The following is a 21153-nucleotide window of genomic DNA, read 5'->3' as shown; positions in this document are numbered from 1 at the left end:
TCTGAAAAAAGTCTTTCTTTTGGTGATTCCTCTGTAATAATATTTGCAAATATGGTGAAAGTGAAAAGCTGTACTTCAATGCATTCCTTCCATCCTTTGTCTGCCTGTACTTTGTTTCTATTTTGGTTTTCTTTAATTGTTATTGCCTATGTTAGGATTTTTGTCCTAAGTGCCTTTTTGTGTATCTACATAATGGATAATTCAAATTTAGTAAGAAATTTTGTTTTCAAATGCATTTTTCATTAGATTTGTGCCTGTGTGCACATGCAAATGCTCACTAGTACTGGGGCTTGCAATGCTTCCCACTCAGCCTTTTTTGCTCAAGTCTGGCATTCTACCACTTAAGACATGACTCTTCTTTCACTTTTCTGGTAGTTAATTGTAAATAAGAGTCTCTCAGAGTGGTCTCTCCAATATGACTTCAAACTGCAATCCTGAGATCTCAGCCTTCCTCAGTACCTAGAGGTATAGGGATAAACCATTGGCATCCAGACTTTTATTTATGTTTGACTCCACCTAATTTCTTATGTGGACTTTCATGTTCTTTGAAACTGGGTGTACCTTTCTCTTTCCTCTCTTTTCTCTTTCTGTCTCTACATGCCTACCACCATTCCTCCACTAATTGCATTTCCTGTTTATCCTATGTATACTATATTCTTTTTTTACTTTCAAGTCCACTTGCTTACAGTGAATATAGCCAAATAATGCCTGTGGTGTATCATTCAAGTGTTGTATGATATTTCTACAATCTTTTATGAATTCTAGGAGTGCTCAGTTGTTTATTTTGGGATTATCTATTTAGACAATGATGTCATATGTGAACAAAGACCCTCTTCTCAAAATGTACATTTGTTTTCACATGCTTGAAACTTTTTGTGGTGCTTGGGTTGGCCCTATAGTCTTATACATAGGAAGTACTAGATGAGAATGAAAGGATTTAGTACATATTAAATAGAAAAATATACAGAATAAAATAGTCATGACTGTACCAGTACTATATAATGAGTAAAAGTCATTTGAAATATTTCCAACAATTTAAACAAAAAGCTCATTGAAACAAAAGGTATAGATGTAGCTTAGTCCTTCATTCAATAAAATACAAGTTGAATCTTAAGAAGACTTATTTCTTCACATTTGCTTTATGTTTAAAGCTATGCAAAGAATTTCTGTCTGGCCTTAACAAGATGCTATAGCACTTGGGGAAAAAGATGCAGACCAGGAGCCCTGCACTGGAGGCCAAGATGGAAAACACTTCCACAGCCACCATGACCTTCCCCTTGGCACTGTGGTAGACAGGAAGGAAGGTAAGCCATACACTGCAGAACACCAGCATGCTGAAGGTGAGGAACTTGGCTTCATTGAAGGTGTCAGGCAGGTTCCTGGCCAGAAAAGCCACAGTGAAGCTGGCCAAGGCCAGGGAACTCAGGTATCCCAGGACACAGTAGAAGGCAGTGAGGGAGCCCTTGTTGCACAGGATGATGATTTGACCATGTTCCAAGTGTGTATCTATGTCAATAAAAGGAGGGTTGATTCCTAGCCAGAGTCCACAGAGGGTCATCTGGATGAGAGTACAGATGGGGATGATGAAGTTAGGAGCCCCTGATACCAGCAGCCACCTCATTGTTCTTCCTGGAGAAGTGGCCTTGAAGGCCAGAACCACAGTCACTGTTTTGGCCAAGACAGTAGAAATGGCCACAGTGAACACAACTCCAAATGTTGTTTGCTGTAGGATACAGGTGACTGGATTGGGACGACCAATAAAAAGGAAAGAGCAAAGGAAACAGGAGATGAGGGATATGAGCAGGATGTAGCTGAGAGTCCTGTTATTGGCTTTGACAGTGGGAGTGTCTTTGTGCTTCACAAAAACCCCAAGAACAACAGCAGTGATCATAGAGAAGCAAAGAGCCATGCATGCCAGGATCATCCCCAAGCCATCTCCAAAAGCCAGGAAACTTTCAGCTCTTATGAGGCACTGGTTTCTCTCCATGTTGGCATACTGATGATCTGGACACTTTACACACTGGTTCCTTTCTAGTGAGAAGTGTGAATTACCATTAGTCCCTTTTGAGAAAATCCCCACTTAGAGTTAATTCTAAGGAGTCAATATTTATTAACATAAAGTAAATATCATTATTACTAGAAATCTTTAGTGTTGCTATTTGTCACTTCTCTGCCTCATATTCCCACCTCATTTCCACCTTATGTTTTTCCCTATGATTGAAAAATTATTACTTTCAGCAACTTTTCCATATATTCATAATGGACACTTTCTAACGACATGTTTTTCCTGTGCTATGACATTACATGTCAAATTGTAGATTATACTTCCTAAATGTCTTTGTGAATATGATAATAGAAATGTATTTTTAATACATCTCATTATATTTGTCTGGCCTACGTGCCTGAGAAGCAGGGCAAACAAAGAATCAAACAACTCTTGGAAGTTCCAAAGTTATGCTATGTATAATGCTGGTGCCTACACCTTAACCCGAAAGCAATTTTCTGAGCATTTGCTCTGTGGCAAGAACAGTTATGAATACTAGAAAATAAAGACTGCAATGTCTGTGATGTTAAGTGTCTTAGTGTACTTTAGAAGAGGATGAATGTTATCCTTAATCAAGATTGTATCTACTTCCATGATAAAGTTACTTGTTAGTGAGTGATATAAGGAGTTTTCTTCAGATAATATTGAATATAACTGACCAAAAATCAGTACATAATTCAGAGCCAGGATTTGTGTCATTTCAAGGAGTAATATCAATTGCTACATTAAAATACTAGTCAGGTGCTAGTGCCTATCACATATAATCCTAACTACTCAGGAATCTGAGATCTGAGGATCAGAGTTTGAAACCAGTCAATGCAGGAAAGTCTATGAGACTCTTACCTCCAGTTAACAACAAAAAGCCCTAAGGTGAGCTATATCTCAAGTAATAAAGTGCTAGCCTTGTGCACAAACGCTCAGACCCAGAATTCATGCCTCTGGACCAGAAAAAAACTGAAGAAAGGAAGACTTTGTCTCTGTAATCCTAAAACACAACTTTTGGTTGGCTTGGGGAAAACTAGGAAGAGATGAATTTCTTAATAAGTCAAGGATTTACCTGTCCCATTAGCAATTTCATTCTCTGGGCAAGAGATGCAATCAAAGCAACAGGCAGCCTTTCCCTCCTGAGGGGATTTTCTGAATCCAGGCCCACAACTCTCACTGCAGACAGAGTGAAGTGTCTGAGGAAAATGAGATACACATTGAAACTGTTCACATTTTACCTAGCACTTCCAAAAGTTCATAATTGGATAACTAAGTAAAAAAATGTTTATTTTGTCTCTATATATTCTTATTTTTTAATTATCCTGAATATTTTTGCAAAGAGGTTTCAACATATCAAATGCTGTGTTCATTATATCTTGATCAGTGTCACCTCTTCCATTATTTTCTCCTCACCTTGCCCTTGTAAACTTTCTGTGTACAGGTATATTGTAACAGTGATAGAAGCCTGATTTTTTAAAAATTGGTGCCATTAATAATTTGATATGTAATATTAGAATATTTAGAAACTCTGGTAAGTTAGTATATTCTGTTTCCATCTAAAATTGAACCAATAAGAAATTTCTTTATGTTGGAAATTGTTAAATATACATTACTGGTGTCTCATAAAGCACAAAATCTGGGGGAACATTATATCGAGCATGTCCAAAGATCCAACTCACTGCTGTAGTTCCTATGGTCCACTCTATCATATCTTCAGATAAAAACAATTGTTGGCCATGTGGAGAAAACATTCCAACTTTCACCTTAAGGTCAAGACCTTTTGGAATGTTCCAAATATTCACAATGTCATACTCTGCTTCCGGTTTCCTTTTTTCATCCATAATCACTTGCTCTCCAGCAGGATTGTTAAACTCAACGTGCTTCAGAAAGGGGTGCAACTACAAGAAATACGTTGTTCTAAGGTGAAAGGCATTGCAGAATTCAGACAGAATACCTGAATTAAACTGTGTCTAATTGATACTTCATAGTTGAAGTATAACACAGGCATCTAATCAAATAAATAAAAGAAAGACTTAAAGGACTACAATATCATAATGTGTCTAAACCCTAGTCAGTTAGGATAAGATCATAAAGATGCTGTTAAAAGAAAACACATTCATCTACATAGTTATGAATGAGACTGCTCTAAGTTGCCTAGCAACAGCTTGACACAAGATTTGGGTGAATGTTCACAAAGTTTCGTTTTCTTAAACTGGTAATACCTTAAGTTGTTTTAAACAAGATTGTGTGTGTAACATATGGTAATTGTGTTCTGCAGGACTTAAACTTAAGTACAAAGGGAGCATAATATCCTCTGCTATTATTTAAGAATCTCATAGGGAAAAGCTGAATTTATACTATTAAAATTCTCAGTGTAAGCATGGTAAGATGATTGCCACATAAAACATTGTTGGGAATGTGAAACATATTTCTTCCTTCTCACTGGCATGTTTTGTTTAAGAACACACAAACACAGATACATCTCATATTCGCTTAAGTAACTATACTTTCTCTTGAACTCTCATAAAAAGATCTGAAAACACTTAGCTTAAACCTCTGTAAAAGTCCTTTAGAAAACCACTTTGCTCATAGTGTGTGCTTTATAACATCGAAGGCATTACCTGTGCAGGGGAAGGCACCATCCCTTTCCTATTTCTCAACTGTGGCTCTTCTGTATGATGAAAAAGCATTTCATGGAGGGCCTGTGCCACAGCATACACAGCATTGTATATATTGTAACTCTCTTCAGACATGGCCATGTCAAAAACCTGCCCAGGCAACCATTCCAAGGAAGCATCCTGTGGACAGTTCTCCCATGTTATGCAATCAATCTCAGAATCTGAGCAATTAAAAGAAAGGAGCCACAACCTAGCAAGAAAATAGTCATCTGGGTATTTGGAAGGGTTAACGGTCCTTAAAAAATCTGGGAATCCAGAAATGTCTGAATGGTGGTGTGAAAAAATGAGAGGCACATGGAATGAGCCTAACACGAAATCTCTCTTTCTGGTTAAATCCCACTGTGAATTCATGATAAAAACTTTGCCTTTTATTAAAAGTGGTACAGAATATATCAAGTCTGCTATGGTTTCAGTGTCACCAAAAATAATGAAGACGTTTGCTGATGATGTATTAATTTGGTTGTATATTCCTATGATTTTTGACATTTCTGTAAAGACACTGTCTGGGATCATTTCCTCAAAGGCTACACAGACTTCATTCTTGGACATCTCATCCCTCAGTTGTGGAAGGATCCATAAACCCTTCTCATCCATTGAGATCAATAATCCCACCCAATTCCAGCTGAAATGAAGCATCAAGGAGACTGTGGCAATGGCTAGAGATGTGTCCTTTGGTGCCATCTGATAGAGAGAAGGAAACTGGCTGTTGTCACTAAGGATAGGATCAAAAGGCCCAAAGGTGACCTAAAAGGAAAAGAAAATTGTAGGCTATGTGAATAAAACAATAACCAGAAGTCACAATTTGAGTCCTAATCTGTATTAATAAATAACAGTCAAAAGTGGTAGGAATTTTAAAGTTATTCGCCAAATCCTGAGCAGTTTCTAGAAAATTATTGATGAGCTCAGTGCTCCAGGTAATTCCTTTGTCTGATCCAAACTCCTCCAAAGAGTAGAATGTAAATACCCTTACCGCCACCAAGCTTGGCCCATTAATCCAACCTTTTCCTATCACTCTCTTCACACACCTGAAAATAACACCAAAGACACTTTATTGATTGATTGATTGATTGATTGATTGTCAGTTGTGGGGCCTGAACTCTGGGCCTGGGTACTGTCCTTGTGCTCTTCAGCTTAAGGCAATAGCACTATCACTTAAGCTACAGCACCACTTCTAATTTTCTGGTGGTTTATTGGCGATAAGACTCTCATGGCCTTTCCTACCCAGGCTGGCTTTGAACTGTGATCCTCAGATCTCAGTCTCCAGAGCAGTTAGGATTACAGGCGTGAGCCACTGCCACTCAGCTATATTTTTTTATCTTTCTTACCCTCACCTGTGGAAATTTGTAGAGTTCCAACAGTTGCCCAATCTGGGTAGATGTTGTTCCTGATGTTCTTGTAAGTACTGCTACAGATTTGCTTTCTCTCAAACAGGTGTAGTTTGGGATGTTGTACTGTCCAGAAAGCCAAATAAAGGGGTTTTCAAATGCTGACCAAGCTCTGAAATCCATATTATAGATGTCAAATCCAAGAGTCATGTTGTCTAAAACATCAGAGTTCTTGTTGATTTCTTCAATAGTAAATGCCAAGGCCAGAACCATCTGGTAGTTCTTGAAGATAAACCTGAGCAAGTAACATAGGAACTAAGGAAGCACAGTTCAAAATTGTTTTGACAATATAATTATTTATTCTGATTTAAACTAATGAATGAAAGGGTATTTGTTATGAATAACGTTCTTATCCTTATGAAATCCCAGATCACTCTCATTTTTTCTCTTTGTCAAGTGCAACACACCAAAAAATGGTATCTGTGAACAGGAAATATGCCTGCATTTTGTCATAGATGAAATACCAAATATCTGTTCCCTTGATCCACATGTGTGAAAAGTAAATTTTTCTGTTTAAAGTCACCCAGTTTATGTCATGTGGTTGTATAGATGTCTCAAAGAAGAACTTCCAGAAGTAAGGCAAAGTGTGGCAAGCTTCTCTCACATAATGAACTGCTCTTCCTGTAACCTCTATCAGAACAAAAGTACAATGAGAACTATGAGACATAGTTCTGATTTTTGTAACAAAACAAAAAAAGATGTCATATAAGTGCACTACAAAATAGTTTTCCAACTTATTCTGCCCAACACTGTTAACCCATCTGTGGAGAGGAGCTCCCAAATTTGAAGTAATAGAGAGACTGCATTCAAGCAGTACCAAAGCAAATATGTTGAAATTCAGTGATGGAAATGCACTAGTCTCACAACAATATAATTAAATTGAGATTGTGAAAAGGAAATGATCCTAAGTAATGAAGAGATCTAAATACCATCTCTCTATCTTCTCTCTATCTCTGTATATGTGTATACATACATATATATGAAAATAGTATAATAATTTGCAACAGACTGAAAAAGCAGATGAATGGATTGGGGAATACAAATATAAATAAGAGAATATGCTTGTTACACAGGCACAATGTACATATATGGAATTATAACTTGTTCCACAGGCAATGAACATGTATGGGACTCCTTTATATTACTGAGGTAACATAGTTCAATATTTTTGAGAAAAGAGAGGTATGGCTTAAGCAGTAGAATGCCAACGTTGAGTGAAAACGCCAAGCAACAGACTGATGCACTGAGTTCAAGTTATAGGACTGCCCTCACAAAGAACTAAATTATTAATAGCCTGAAGGAAATAACACAGGACAGTAGTCTGCAATTTCCTCCAAAAACAAAACATACATCTTTACTAGAAGCCAGCCATATCACTCCTGGGCATCTACCCAGAACATCACAAGCCAGGATACCAGGAAGACTTATCATGTTCATTGCTGTACTATTCACAATAGCTAAATTATAAAAAAAAAAGTCCAGATGCCCTACAACAAATGAGTGGATCAAAATTGTGGTGCCTATACACAATTGAATTTCATGTAGCCATTAGAAAGAATAATATGCCATTTGCTGGAAATGGATGTACTTAGAACAAACCATGCTAAGTGAGATTAGTCAAGTTCACAGACACAATGCTGCATATTTTTGCTCATATGCAGGAGCTAGTTCTAAAATACAATTGGGTATAATAAATTATACAGGACTCTGTGCATTCATACACAGTGAGACCAAAGGAGGATAAACATAAGGGAGGAGAACAAAGGCACAATGCCAAAGTGCCTCTAACCATATAAAATAATATTTATTAAAATGAACTCCAGAAAATAGAAATGAAGGTTTTTGTTTTTGTTTTTGCTTTCTGTCTTGTTTGTTTATATATCTTTGAGAGGGAAAATAGAAATGGAGGGAGAAAGGACTAACAATGCATCAGTGGTACTCTCTAGGCACCATGCTGAAAATGAACTATACAACTTGTGGGTGAGGATTGGAGGGAAAAATAATTGACAATAATTTGACAGTAATTGACAATAATTTTATGGGTAAAATAGTACTATCTTTAAGCCATGCCATACTCAAAATTTGGTTACAATATGATAAAATTCAAGAAAACAATAACATGCTGGTGAAGATGTGATCAAAAGGGAACGCCAATACACTGTTGGTGGAAATGTAAACTTGTTCAACCACTCTGGAAAGTAGTTTGGAGATTCCTTAAAAAACTAAATATATACCTACTTTATGATGTAGCAATTCCACTCTTGACCATTTATCTAAAGCATTTCACTCCAGTATATTGTAAGGCTAAGAGCACACATGTTCATTGCAGAACTATTCACGATAGCTAAGGTATGAAATCAGCTCAAATGGCCCTCAAAGGATGAATTATTACAAAAACATGGGATATATACATTACCATATCATTTACAAAGAAATGGAAGGACCTGGAAAAATTATGTTGTGAAGTAACTCAGGCCAAGCAAGACAAAGACTACAGGTTTTAATTCATCCAAAAAATCATACACCACGATCAAACAGGATTCATTTTAGGGATGCAAAGCTGGTTCAATATACACAAATCAATTAATATAATTTATCACATCAACAAGAGCAATGATAAAAACCACATGGTTATCTTAATAGATGCAGAAAAAGCATTTGATAAGATCCAACACCCCTCTATGATGAAGGCTCTGGAAAAATTAGGAATCCATGGAACATTCCTCAATACAAAAAGGCTATACATGACAAACCTACAGCCAGCATTACACTTAATAGTGAAAAACAAAAGCCATTTCCTCTTAACTCAGGAACAAGACAAGGATGTCCACTCTCCTTTTCTCTTCAATCTAGTATTAGAATGCCTAGCTAGAGCAATATGACAAGATGCAAACATAAAAGGGATCCAAATAGGGAAAGATGAAGTAAAACTTTCCATCTTTGCAGATGATATGACCTTGTATTTAAAGAATCCCACAGACTCCACTCCCAAATTTCTCAAGCTGATTCAAAACAAAATAGCAGAGTATAAAATTAACCCTCAAAATCAATGGCTTTTCTGTATGCCAACAATGAGAAAGTGTGGCTGAAATTAGGAAAGCAACTTGTATTTAAAGAATCCCACAGACTCCACTCCCAAATTTCTCAAGCTGATTCAAAACAAAATAGCAGAGTATAAAATTAACCCTCAAAATCAATGGCTTTTCTGTATGCCAACAATGAGAAAGTGTGGCTGAAATTAGGAAAGCAACTCCATTTGCAATAGCCCCACAAAAAATAAAATACCTAGGATTTAACTTAACCAAAGCAGTGAAGGACCTCTATGATAAAAAATTTTTAAACCTGAAAAAAGAAATCAAAACAGAACTTAGAAAATGGCAAAACCTCCCATGCTCCTGGGTTGGAAGGATTAACATCATGAAAATGGCAATACTTTCCAAAGCTATCTACAAATTCAATGAGACACCTATCAATATTCCAACATCATTCTTCAAGGAAATAGAACAGGCAATCCAAAAATTCATATGGAACAATAAAAGACCCCAGATAGCAAAAACAATCCTTAACAGAAAGAACACTGCTGGAGGAATATCGATACCAAATTTCAACCTCTACTATAAAGCCATAGTAATCAAAACAGCTTGGTACTGGCACAAGAACAGACCTCAGGACCAATGGAATAGAATTGAAAACCCAGAAATAAACCCACAGACCTATAGCCATCTAATCTTCTATAAGGGAGCTAAAAATTAGAATGGAAGAAAGACAGCTTTTCAAATAAATGGTGCTGGCAAAATTGGTAAACTACTTGTAGAAAACTAAAGCTAGATCCTTATATATCACCCTGCACCAGAATCAACTCCAAATGGATCAAAGACCTAGGAGTCAAAGCAGACACTCTGAAAACATTACAGGATGGAATAGGAGAAACCCTAGGTTTCCTTCTCACAGGCCAAAATTTTCTTAGTAGAGCCCAAGAAACACAAATCAAAGAAAGGTTGGACAAATGGGATTGCCTGAAATTGCAGAGCTTCTGAATGGCAAAGGACATAGCTAGCAAGATCAATAGAAAGCCCATGGATTGGGAGAAGATCTTCACTAGCCATACAACAGACAAGGGTCTCCTATCTAAAATATACCGGAACTCAAAAAATTAAATCCCTCAACAACAAATCTTCAAAGAAACAACTGCTCAATAAATAACTGGGCTAAAGACTTAAAGAGAAATTTCTCTGAAAAGGAATGAAGGATGGCCAATAGACACATGAAGAAATGCTCAACCTCCCTAGTCATAAAAGAAATGCAAATCAAAACAATATTGAGATACCACCTCACCCCAGTTAGAATGGCTATAATCAAGAACTCTAATAACAACAGATGCTGGAGGGGATGTCGACAGAAAGGAACCCTACTGCATTTTTGTGGGAATGTGAACCTCCTCAACCACTTTACAAAGTAGTATGGAGGTTCTGCAAAAGACTCCACATAGAGCTCCCCTAACCCAGCAATCCCACTGTTGGGCATGTACCCAAATGATCACAAACAAGATCATACTAAAGCTACCAGCACAACTATGTTTATTGCAGCATTATTTCTCATAGCTAAGATATGGAACCAACCCAGATGCCCCTCAGTAGATGAATGGATCAAGAATATAGTATATATACACAATGGAATTCTGTGCCTCCATCGCAAAGAATGACATTGCCCAATTTGTTAGGAAATGGAAAGAAGTGAAGTAAGCCAGGCCCACAAAAACATAGGTCCCACGGTTTCCCTTATTTGCAGTAGCTAGTATATGTCTGAGACAAGCAGATATGGTCAGATAAGTTGATGTTAGGCTAAATGAACCCCAAGATAAAGATTCAAATGTTTTTTTTTTCTTTCTTGCAATTGTTTCTAACATATTTATAAGATGATTTCTTTGTTGCTTTTTATGTCCCTACCCCATGGTATAAAACCCTGTTTTCACTGTATTTGATGTTGGTATAATTTGTGAAGGGGAAGGAAAAAAACAAATCATTTAAATAGGGATACAGGTGGACCCATTGCAACAATCAGATGTACAAGTCATATATCAAAAAATGAACTTTACAACTTTGGCAAGGGGAGGTGTTGGAGAGGGGGAGATGGGAAGGAATGGGAAGGGGAAACAAAGGAGGAGGCAACAATGTTTGATAAGAAATGTACTCAATACCTTGCCCATGTAATTGTAACCCCTCTGTACGGTATTTTCACAATTAAAAAAATGATTTCATGTTTTCCCTCAAATGTGGATGCTAGAATTCATTTATAAACATATAAGTAAAAATGTTGAGTGGTATGCAAGTGTATATAAATGAACAAACTGAAATACAATAGATTCGATAGATTTCAAATAACTACAAAGGCAGAGTTCAATAAAATAAACACCAGGAACTGACTACTTGAAAGGGATGGAGTGAGGTCAAGGGTGAAAGAAAAGTGGGGAAGAATATGGTCAAGAATTCAATATCTCCTACAGAATTTTAAAATTTTTAATAGATGTTTTTATTGTAAAAATACTGTGTAAAGGGGTTACACTTACCATGAGTAAGGTAATGAATACATTTTCTCTTGAGCAAGTTACCCCCTCCTTTGTTTTTCCCCAACTCCCCAACTCCTTCCCCCACCCTTCCCCACCCCCCTGTCAGTTGTAAAGTTCATTTTTAACATAGTGTCTTGTACATCTCATTGTTACAATTGGTCAACCTGTATCCTTATTTCAGCATTTTGTTATTTCCCTTCGCCCCCCCCCCCAAATTATAAAAATGTATATACAAGATGCAGGGCACCGGAATCAAATACAGTGAAAACAGAGGTTATACCATGGGAGAAGAACATGGGAAAGAAACAAAAGAAATCACATAGTACATTTTAAGTACATTAAAAACAACAGCAACAAAGATAAAACCTCTTGTGTCCCTATCTTGAGGTTCATTTCGCATAGCACCATCTTATATGGTCATATGTGCATAGCTTTTGCCCTTTTCTACTTGTCGGTTAAGATTATCCTAGACATATATTCCCTTAATGCAAATAAGGGAAACTATGGGACCTATATTTCTTTGGTTCTGGCTTACTTCACTTAGTATAATTTTTTCCAAGTCTTTCCATTTCCAAACAAATGGGGCATTGTCATTCTTCTTCATGGAGGCATAGAATTCATATATATATATATATATATATATATATATATATATATATATATATATATATATATCCCATTTTCTTGATCCTTTCATCTACTGAGAGGCATCTATGCACTGTATTCATAAACTGCTTTAATAAATTGCAACTCCTCATACAACTTCAAGATGATAACATTTTTTAAAAAATCAAATTAAAATCAGATTTTTCCAGACTACCACATCCAGACCTTAAGTACAGCCAAACATTAGCTATTTAAAAGCATCCACCAGCAGTAACTTTGATACTCAATATGTCTATTTTAGCCCAGAAAACAAAAATATTTAAATATATTTTGGGAAGTTACTAGCCATACAACGGACAAAGGTCTCATATCTAAAATATACTTGGAACTCAAAAAATTAAACCACCCAACAACAAATCCTCAAAGAAACAACTGCCCAATAAATAAGTGGGCGAAAGACTTAAAGAGAAGCTTCTCTGAAGAAGAAAGAAGGATGGCCAATAGACACATGAAGAAATGTTCAACATCCCTAGCCATAAAAGAAATGCAAATCAAAACAACATTGAGATATCACCTCACTCCAGTTAGAACAGCAAAAATCAAGAACTCTAATAACAACAGATGCTGGAGGGGATGTGGACAGAAAGGAACCTTACTTCATTGTTGGTGGGAATGTAAACTTGTTCAACCACTTTGGAAAGCAGTATGGAGGTTCCTCAAAAGACTTCACATAGATCTCCCCTATGATCCAGCAATCCCACTTTTGGGCATTTACCCAAATGTTTACAAACAAGACCACACTAAAGCTACCAGCACAACTATGTTTATTGCAGCATTATTTACCATAGCTAAGATATGGAACCAACCCAGATGCCCCTCAGTAGATGAATGGATCAAGAAAATGTGGTATATATACACAATGGAATTCTATGCCTCCATCAGAAAGAATGACATTTCCCCATTTGTTAGGAAATGGAAAGGTTTGGAAAAAATTATATTAAGTGAAGTAAGCCAGGCCCAAAGAAGCATAGGTCCCATGGTTTCCCTTATTTGCAATATCTAGTATAGGTATGAGTCAAGCGGAATAGGCCAGATAATGTGATGTTAGGAAAATGAACCCTTAAATATGTATTTTAATGTTTTCGTTTCTTTCATGCATGGGTTTCTAATGCATTTATAAGATTATTTCTTTGTTGCTTTGTATGTCCCTCCCCCACAGTGTAACCCCCGCTTTCACTATATTTGATGTCAGTATATCATGTGGAGGAGATGGGGACAAACAAGTCGTTTAAGGATTCAGGTGGACCTGTTGCAACAATGAGAAGTACAAAATGTCATGTCAAAACCAGCTTTACAATTTCGGTGTGGGGGGGGGGAGGGGGGTATAATTGGGTGGGGGGAGGGGGGTAAAATTGGGTGGGGGGAGGGGGGAGGCAGGGAAGGGAAGTGAAGGGTAAACAAAGGAGGAGGCTGCAATGCTTGGTAAGAAATGTATGCATTATCCTGCCCATGTAATTGTAGCCCCTCTGTACAGTATGTTCTCAAATAAAATAAAATACAATTTAAAAAAAAAAAAGAGAATGAAAATCAGATAACTGTGAGAAAATAGTGGAGAATAAGAAAGATAAGCACACATAAGATATATATATATATATATATATATATGTAGATAGATAGATAGATAAATAGATATTCTCTACTGCTAAGTGTGGGCAGCCACCTAAGCTTAACACTTGTCACACAAGCACTTAAAAACAGAGACAATGGGGTAATGTCATTCTTTCAGATGGAGGCATAGAATTCCATTATATATGTGTGTGTGTGTGTGTGTGTGTGTGTGTGTGTGTGTGTGTGTGTGTGTGTGTGTGTGTACCACATTTTGAAATGGAAAGACTTGGAAAAAAATATATTAAGTGTAGTAAGCCAGGCCCAAAGAAACATAGGTCCCATGGTTTCCCTTATTTGCAATAACTAGTACATGTGTAGGACAAGCAGAAAATGTCAAAAAACTATGTACATATGACCATATAAGATGATGTAAAGCAAAATGAATCCCAAGATATGGACACAAATATCTTTTTTCTTTCTTGCTATTGCTTCTAACGTTTATAATGTACCATTTGATTTTTTGTTGTTGTTTTGTATGTTCCTCCCCCCATGGCTTATCCCGTATTTTCACTATATTTGATGTCGGTGCCCTGCATCTTGTATATACACTTCTCTAATTCAGGTAGAGGAAGGGGAAAAAACAAAATGCTTAAATAAGGATATAGGTTGTAACAATGATATACAAAATATTATGTTGAAAACAAACTTTACAGCTTTGGCGAGGGGCAGGGGGTTGGGGTAAGTTATAGAGGTGGGAGGGAAGGGATGGTAGGGAAAAACAAAGGAGGAGACAATAATGCTCAATAGGAAATATTCTCAATACCTTGCTCATGTAACTGTAACCCCTCTGTACAGCATTTTTACAATAAAAAAATACAAAAAAAGGAGACAATGACATTTTCTCTTGCCATAGGAATCAAACAGGCTGCTAGAACTTCTTGAAATTCCTCCTTAGCCATTTATTAATGAAACTTTTTGCTGCAGAAAAAACCTGAGGGGGTGAATGTGCACAAGCAATGCAGTATTCATTTTAGGCAAGTATCTCATAAGGAAGGTGTGGTTGCTGGCTTACCTGGCTTCATGCAGTAAACCTGACATAAAATAATGACTCAATCCTGTTAGCCTAGCTATACAGGAGGCTTATATCTGAGCATCACAGTTCAAATCTAGCCCAGACAAGAAAGTTTGTGACTTATCTCCAGTTAACCATCAGAAAAAATGGCTCAAAAAGTGGTAGAGTGCTAGCCTTTAGTAAAAGAGCGCAGGGAGTGTGCCCAGTCACTGAGTTCAGGCCCCACAACTGACAATAATAATAATAATAATAATAATAATAATAATAATAATAATAATAATAATAATAATAATCCATTGCCTAATTTGCATCTCTACAGTACAAATTTTTTCTACTAAGATTGACAAAATATAGGTCACATACTAAACATTAAGGAAAACTTCAGACTACTAGCCTGTAGGAAAGGAACAGTCTAGGATAATCCTAGCAGATGAGCAGAGTATCTCAATAGATATGATCATATAAGATGATGCTAAGAGAAATGAACTCCAAGATATGGAAACAAGAAGTTTTTCTTTGTTGTTCTTGTTTTTTAATGAACCAAGTGATTTCTTTTTTCATTTGTTCCCCTATGGTTTATCCCCTGTTGTCACCCTATTTGATTTTGGTACCCTGGCTATTATATATACATTTATCAGAATTAGGGAAGGGAAGTGAACAACAAAATGGTGAGACAAAGGACAAAGTGCAATGCAACAGTTATACTCACAAGACAATATGTTGGAAATGAACTATATAACTTGGAGGATTGGGGGGAGGGACAGTGGGAGAAAAACGAGGGAGGAGTAACAAGCTCGACAAGGAATGTACTCATACCTTACTTATGTAACTAACACCTCTCTTCATCACCTTGACAATAAAATTAAATTTTAAAAAAGGGAAAGGAAATGTGTCTGCAGAACTGCAGAACTCACTGACTCAAGTTTTAAATCACCACTTCATCCTTGCTAACAACAACCAGGATGGAGGAGATACACTGCTGGAGTAAAGTGAAGGGTTCACAGACCTGGAAAGAATTTACAAGGAAGAAAACCAGAGTGATCTCATTTACCATGAAAGCATAAAAACACTCAACAATAGACATAAAGTTAAGTGAGGGCTGTGTCTGGTGGAGTAGAGGTTGGGAGATCAGGGTAGAGGATAGGGAGCATTAATGTGCCTACCCAGCATCCCTTTAGTCATTGCCAATCTTAAGAAACAAACAGTAAGTGGAAATGAAAAGAGGAATTACTTACAGCGTGTTCTCTTCATGGATAGAAAGATCGCCGTTTCTGTGATCTGTTCCCAAAGTGTAGAGAGGGAAAAACCCAGCAATAATCACATCTCCATCCATGTATGCTTTCTGTTTCATTCTAGAAAAGCAGGTGGTAGTGCCAGCCAAGGACCTGACAAGGAGGGAGAACTCAAGAAAAAAGGGAGCGAAAATCAAAGGGAACAGCCCTGAAGCCTTGGCCAAGGTGGGATTTTGGTTGGGAGTGAAGCCCATACTTTCAGGCAGGTATATACATATATCTCCTATTTGTGTGTTTTGCATATGTCTTTTTGTTGATAGAGATGACCACTCTAATCCAGCTTCTCTGATCACAGTCTCCTGCAGTCCCTTGTGGAAATGTGGAAAACTTTCAGCCCTGGGGCTCTACATCTGAGGCTCTGAATCCACGAGAGAAACACAGGTTGGAAAACATGTCTGCTATGATTTCATCTAGGTCCACAGATAGTGAGGCCTGAGGGATGAACGGTTTATGAGATTTAGTCCCAAGTCTGTGTCAAGAAAGTTCTTTCATGGAAACTATCTGGGGTAGGGCAGGAGAGAAGAGCAAGGCTGTAGTTGGATTGCATCAAAATGCAACCTCAAGGGAAAGGTGATATAATCACAAAAAGATCAAACCATTGAATTTATCCAGTGTCACAGGATGTCACACCCTCGCATTGCCTGTAGAAGCCACAGAACATTGCTGATTTTCCCCACAAGTTTCAATAACAATTCCACATGCACAAACCTCCACAAATGCACCCATTTTCTATTGCCTAGGGAAGCATGGATGTTGCTGAACTCAGCAAATCCATGTCACTAACTCAAGGTCTGTGCAGAAATTGAGCTGCCCATTTTCATTCTGAACTTTGACCTTCTTTGATTCTTGTAATTCTACTAGACATGATGAATATACACATAAATATATTGTCATGATGTATTGATACATTGGAATTTTTTATTTATGTGATACTGATAACGATAGGAAATCCTTCTCTGTCCTCAAAACCTAAGACAGTTGCATAAACACAACTCCATATTTCCTACTACTCCCAATATATTGGGCACAGAATCCATGAGAAGACAGCCATGCCCCTGGAAAACAGAGAAATTTCAAGGCAGTGAAATTATTCTGCACAAGGTTATAGTATAAGATGCAGTCTATGAAACAACTGCCCAATAAATAAGTGGGCGAAAGACTTAAAGAGAAGCTTCTCTGAAGAAGAAAGAAGGATGGCCAATAGACACATGAAGAAATGTTCAACATCCCTAGCCATAAAAGAAATGCAAATCAAAACAACATTGAGATATCACCTCACTCCAGTTAGAACAGCAAAAATCAAGAACTCTAACAACAACAGATGCTGGAGGGGATGTGGACAGAAAGGAACCTTACTTCATTGTTGGTGGGAATGTAAACTTGTTCAACCACTTTGGAAAGCAGTATGGAGGTTCCTCAAAAGACTTCACATAGATCTCCCCTATGATCCAGCAATCCCACTTTTGGGCATTTACCCAAATGTTTACAAACAAGACCACACTAAAGCTACCAGCACCACTATGTTTATTGCAGCATTATTTACCATAGCTAAGATATGGAACCAACCCAGATGCCCCTCAGTAGATGAATGGATCAAGAAAATGTGGTATATATACACAATGGAATTCTATGCCTCCATCAGAAAGAATGACATTTCCCCATTTGTTAGGAAATGGAAAGGTTTGGAAAAAATTATATTAAGTGAAGTAAGCCAGGCCCAAAGAAGCATAGGTCCCATGGTTTCCCTTATTTGCAATATCTAGTATAGGTATGAGTCAAGCGGAAAAGGTCAGATAATGTGATGTTAGGAAAATGAACCCTTAAATATGTATTTTAATGTTTTCGTTTCTTTCATGCATGGGTTTCTAACGCATTTATAAGATTATTTCTTTGTTGCTTTGTATGTCCCTCCCCCACAGTGTAACCCCCGCTTTCACTATATTTGATGTCAGTATAACATGTGGAGGAGAGGGGGACAAACAAGTCGTTTAAGGATTCAGGTGGACCTGTTGCAACAATGAGAAGTACAAAATGTCATGTCAAAACCAGCTTTACAATTTCGGTGTGGGGGGGGGAGGGGGGTATAATTGGGTGGGGGAGGGGGGTAAAATTGGGTGGGGGGAGGGGGGAGGCGGGGAAGGGAAGTGAAGGGTAAACAAAGGAGGAGGCTGCAATGCTTGGTAAGAAATGTATGCATTATCCTGCCCATGTAATTGTAGCCCCTCTGTACAGTATGTTCTCAAATAAAATAAAATACAATTAAAAAAAAAAGATGCAGTCTATGATATGCATATCTGTTTTTATGTGTAAATCAAGGACTGGACTGCATAATGCCATGTTGACGTTGTTTCATATACTGTGTCACAGATTACACTAATGTAACATGATAACAGTATAGGTGAGGAGTGTGGGATTCATAGCAACTTTCTGTTCAATTTTTATGTAAAAACAATATGGCTCTGAAAACTGATAGTTGTAAGAAAAACACTTCCTAATGAGCTTACTAATTGTCTCATAATTTTTTAATATTTATTATTTAGAATTTTATTGGTTACTTTTAGGCATTTTAACAATAGGTATTAGTTGTACAAGAATATTTCATTTGAGGATTTCCACATGTGTGTGAATTTTCCCCAGTGAGACTCATACCCTCCCTAAAACTCAACTACTTGCCCTTATTCTGAAAGCAATTGGCTCTGTTTTCCTCCATGTGTATTAGATAGTTTGACCTTGATCAGCCACCTTCACAATCTACATTCACTATTCCCCCCTCCATTTAGAGCCTATGAGTGGACATCATTTCATTTACACTTCCATCGTTCCTGTTAAGTATATAGTAGCTGTCCAAAGATGTCTCCCTGGGATATGTCAGTCATGGATATGTTATACTTTCACTAAACCCATACATTACTCTCTTTCCTCATCTCCACTATCCTCTATTAAACAATATCCACTGAGTTTAGTTTTGCCATATTCATACACATATGTAATATAATTTGGTATTTTTCACCATTTATAATTCTGATTTCCTCTCACTTTCCAATATCCCCTTTAAATGGTCCCATGATTATAAGCAATTGTGTGTGTATTTATGTGTATGCTTCCACAAATTAAGAAAAACATGCCCTTTGTCCTTGTGAGCTTGCTCTCACTGAAAATGAAGATTATCTCAGATCCATTCATTTCTCTGAATATGACAGAATTTCATCCTTCCTGGTGGCTAGATTGCTCTGGCTTTTGGTTGGTTTCTTTTTTGCTTGTTTCTTATTTTTAATGACTTTTTATTGTGAAAATACTGTACCTAGGGGTTACAATCGCATGAGAAATGTAATGAGTCCATTTCTTATCAAGCATTGTTTCCTCCTCCTTTGTTTTTCTCCTACCATCCTTCCCTCCCATCTCCACAACTACATCCTCCCCCACATCCCCACCCCTGTCTGAATATTATAGTTCGCTTTTCCACATAGCATCCTGTACATCTCATTGTTGCAATGGGTCCACCTATATATATAAACAATTTGTTTTTTACCTTCCATTCCCCAAATTATACCAACATCAACTACAGTGAAAACGGGTTATAGCATACAACAAAAAAATCAGGTGTTACCTTATAAATAAGTTAGAAACAAAGCAAAAGAAAAAAAACCACTTGTGTCCTTATCTTGGGGTTCATTTCAGTTAACATCATCTTATCTGGCCTTATCTGCTTTTCTCAGATATATACTAGTTATTGCAAATTAGTGAAAACATAGGACCTATGTTTTTTTTTGGACCTGGCTTACTTCACTTAACATATGCCACTGTGTATATATACCACATTTTCACTATCCATTTATCTACTGAGGGGTATCTGGGTTTCCATGGTAAATAATGCTGCAGTAAACATAGTCGTGCTGGTAGCTTTAGTATGGTCTTGTTGGTGATCATTTGGGGGTAAATGCCCAAATGTGGGATTGCTGGGTCATAGGGGAGCTTTATGTGGAGTCTTTTGAGGAATCACCATACTACTTTCCAAAGTGGCTGAACAAGTTTACACTCCCACCAACAATGCAGTAGGCTTCCCTTCTGTCCACATCCCCTCCAGCATCAGTTGTTATTAGAGTTCTTGATTATAGCCATTCTAACTGGGGTGAGGTTGTATCTCAATGTTGTTTTGATTTGATTTCTTTTATGGCTAGGGAGGTTGAGCATTTCTTCATATGTTTATTGGCCATCCTTCTTTCCTTTTCAGAGAAGTTTCTCTTTAAGTCTTTAGCCTACATATTTATTGGGCAATTGTTTTGTTGAGCATTTGTTGTTGGGGGATTTAATTTTTTGAGTTCCAGGTATATTTTAGATATGAGACCCTTGTCCGTTGTATGGCTAGTTAGTGAAGATCTTCTCCCAATCCATGGGCTTTCTATTGATCTTGCTAGCTATGTCCTTTGTCATTCAGAAGCTCTGCAACTTCATGCAATCCCATTTGTCCAACCTTTCTTTGATTTGTTGTATTTCTGGGTCTCTATTAAGACAATTTCAAGCTGTGCCAAGCAGACCTAGGGATTCTCCTATTCCATCCTTTAATGTTTTCAGAATGTCTGCTTTGACTCCGAGGTCTTTGATCCATTCTGAGTTAATTCTGGTGCAGGGTGATATATAGGGATCTGTCTTTAGTTTTGTAAAAGTGATCAATGAATTTTGCCAGCATCATTTGTTGAAGAGGATGTCTTTCTTCAATTCTATTTTTTTAGATTCATTATCGAAGATTAGGTGGCTATAGGTCTGTGGGTTGATTTCTTGGTTTCAATTCCATTCCATTGGTCCTGAGATCTGTTTTCGTGTAAGTACCAAACTGTTTTGATTACTATGATTTTGTAGTAGAATTTGAAATTTGGTATTGATATTCCTCCAGCAGTGTTCTTTCTGTTAAGGGTCTTT

General features: G+C 37.2%; 1 protein-coding gene across 1 annotated transcript; it reads right to left on the bottom strand.

The window, feature by feature from the left end:
• Nucleotides 1–1120: 1120 nt before the first annotated feature.
• LOC138814224 (vomeronasal type-2 receptor 116-like) lies at nt 1121–16277 on the bottom strand. Its single transcript, XM_070003235.1, has 6 exons — nt 16180–16277; nt 6039–6327; nt 4651–5451; nt 3709–3927; nt 3102–3225; nt 1121–2031 (listed from the first exon to the last, which is right to left on the bottom strand). The coding sequence occupies exons 1-6, from the start codon at nt 16275–16277 to the stop codon at nt 1121–1123; spliced, it is 2442 nt and encodes an 813-aa protein (XP_069859336.1).
• Nucleotides 16278–21153: the final 4876 nt, after the last annotated feature.

Source organism: Dipodomys merriami, unplaced genomic scaffold (assembly GCF_024711535.1).
Source record: "Dipodomys merriami isolate MVZ:Mamm:240054 unplaced genomic scaffold, mDipMer1.0.p SCAF_6, whole genome shotgun sequence".
Classification (NCBI taxonomy): domain Eukaryota; kingdom Metazoa; phylum Chordata; class Mammalia; order Rodentia; family Heteromyidae; genus Dipodomys; species Dipodomys merriami.
The sequence above is the reverse complement of the archived record's forward strand: the minus strand, read 5'-3'. Positions and strand labels throughout refer to the sequence as shown.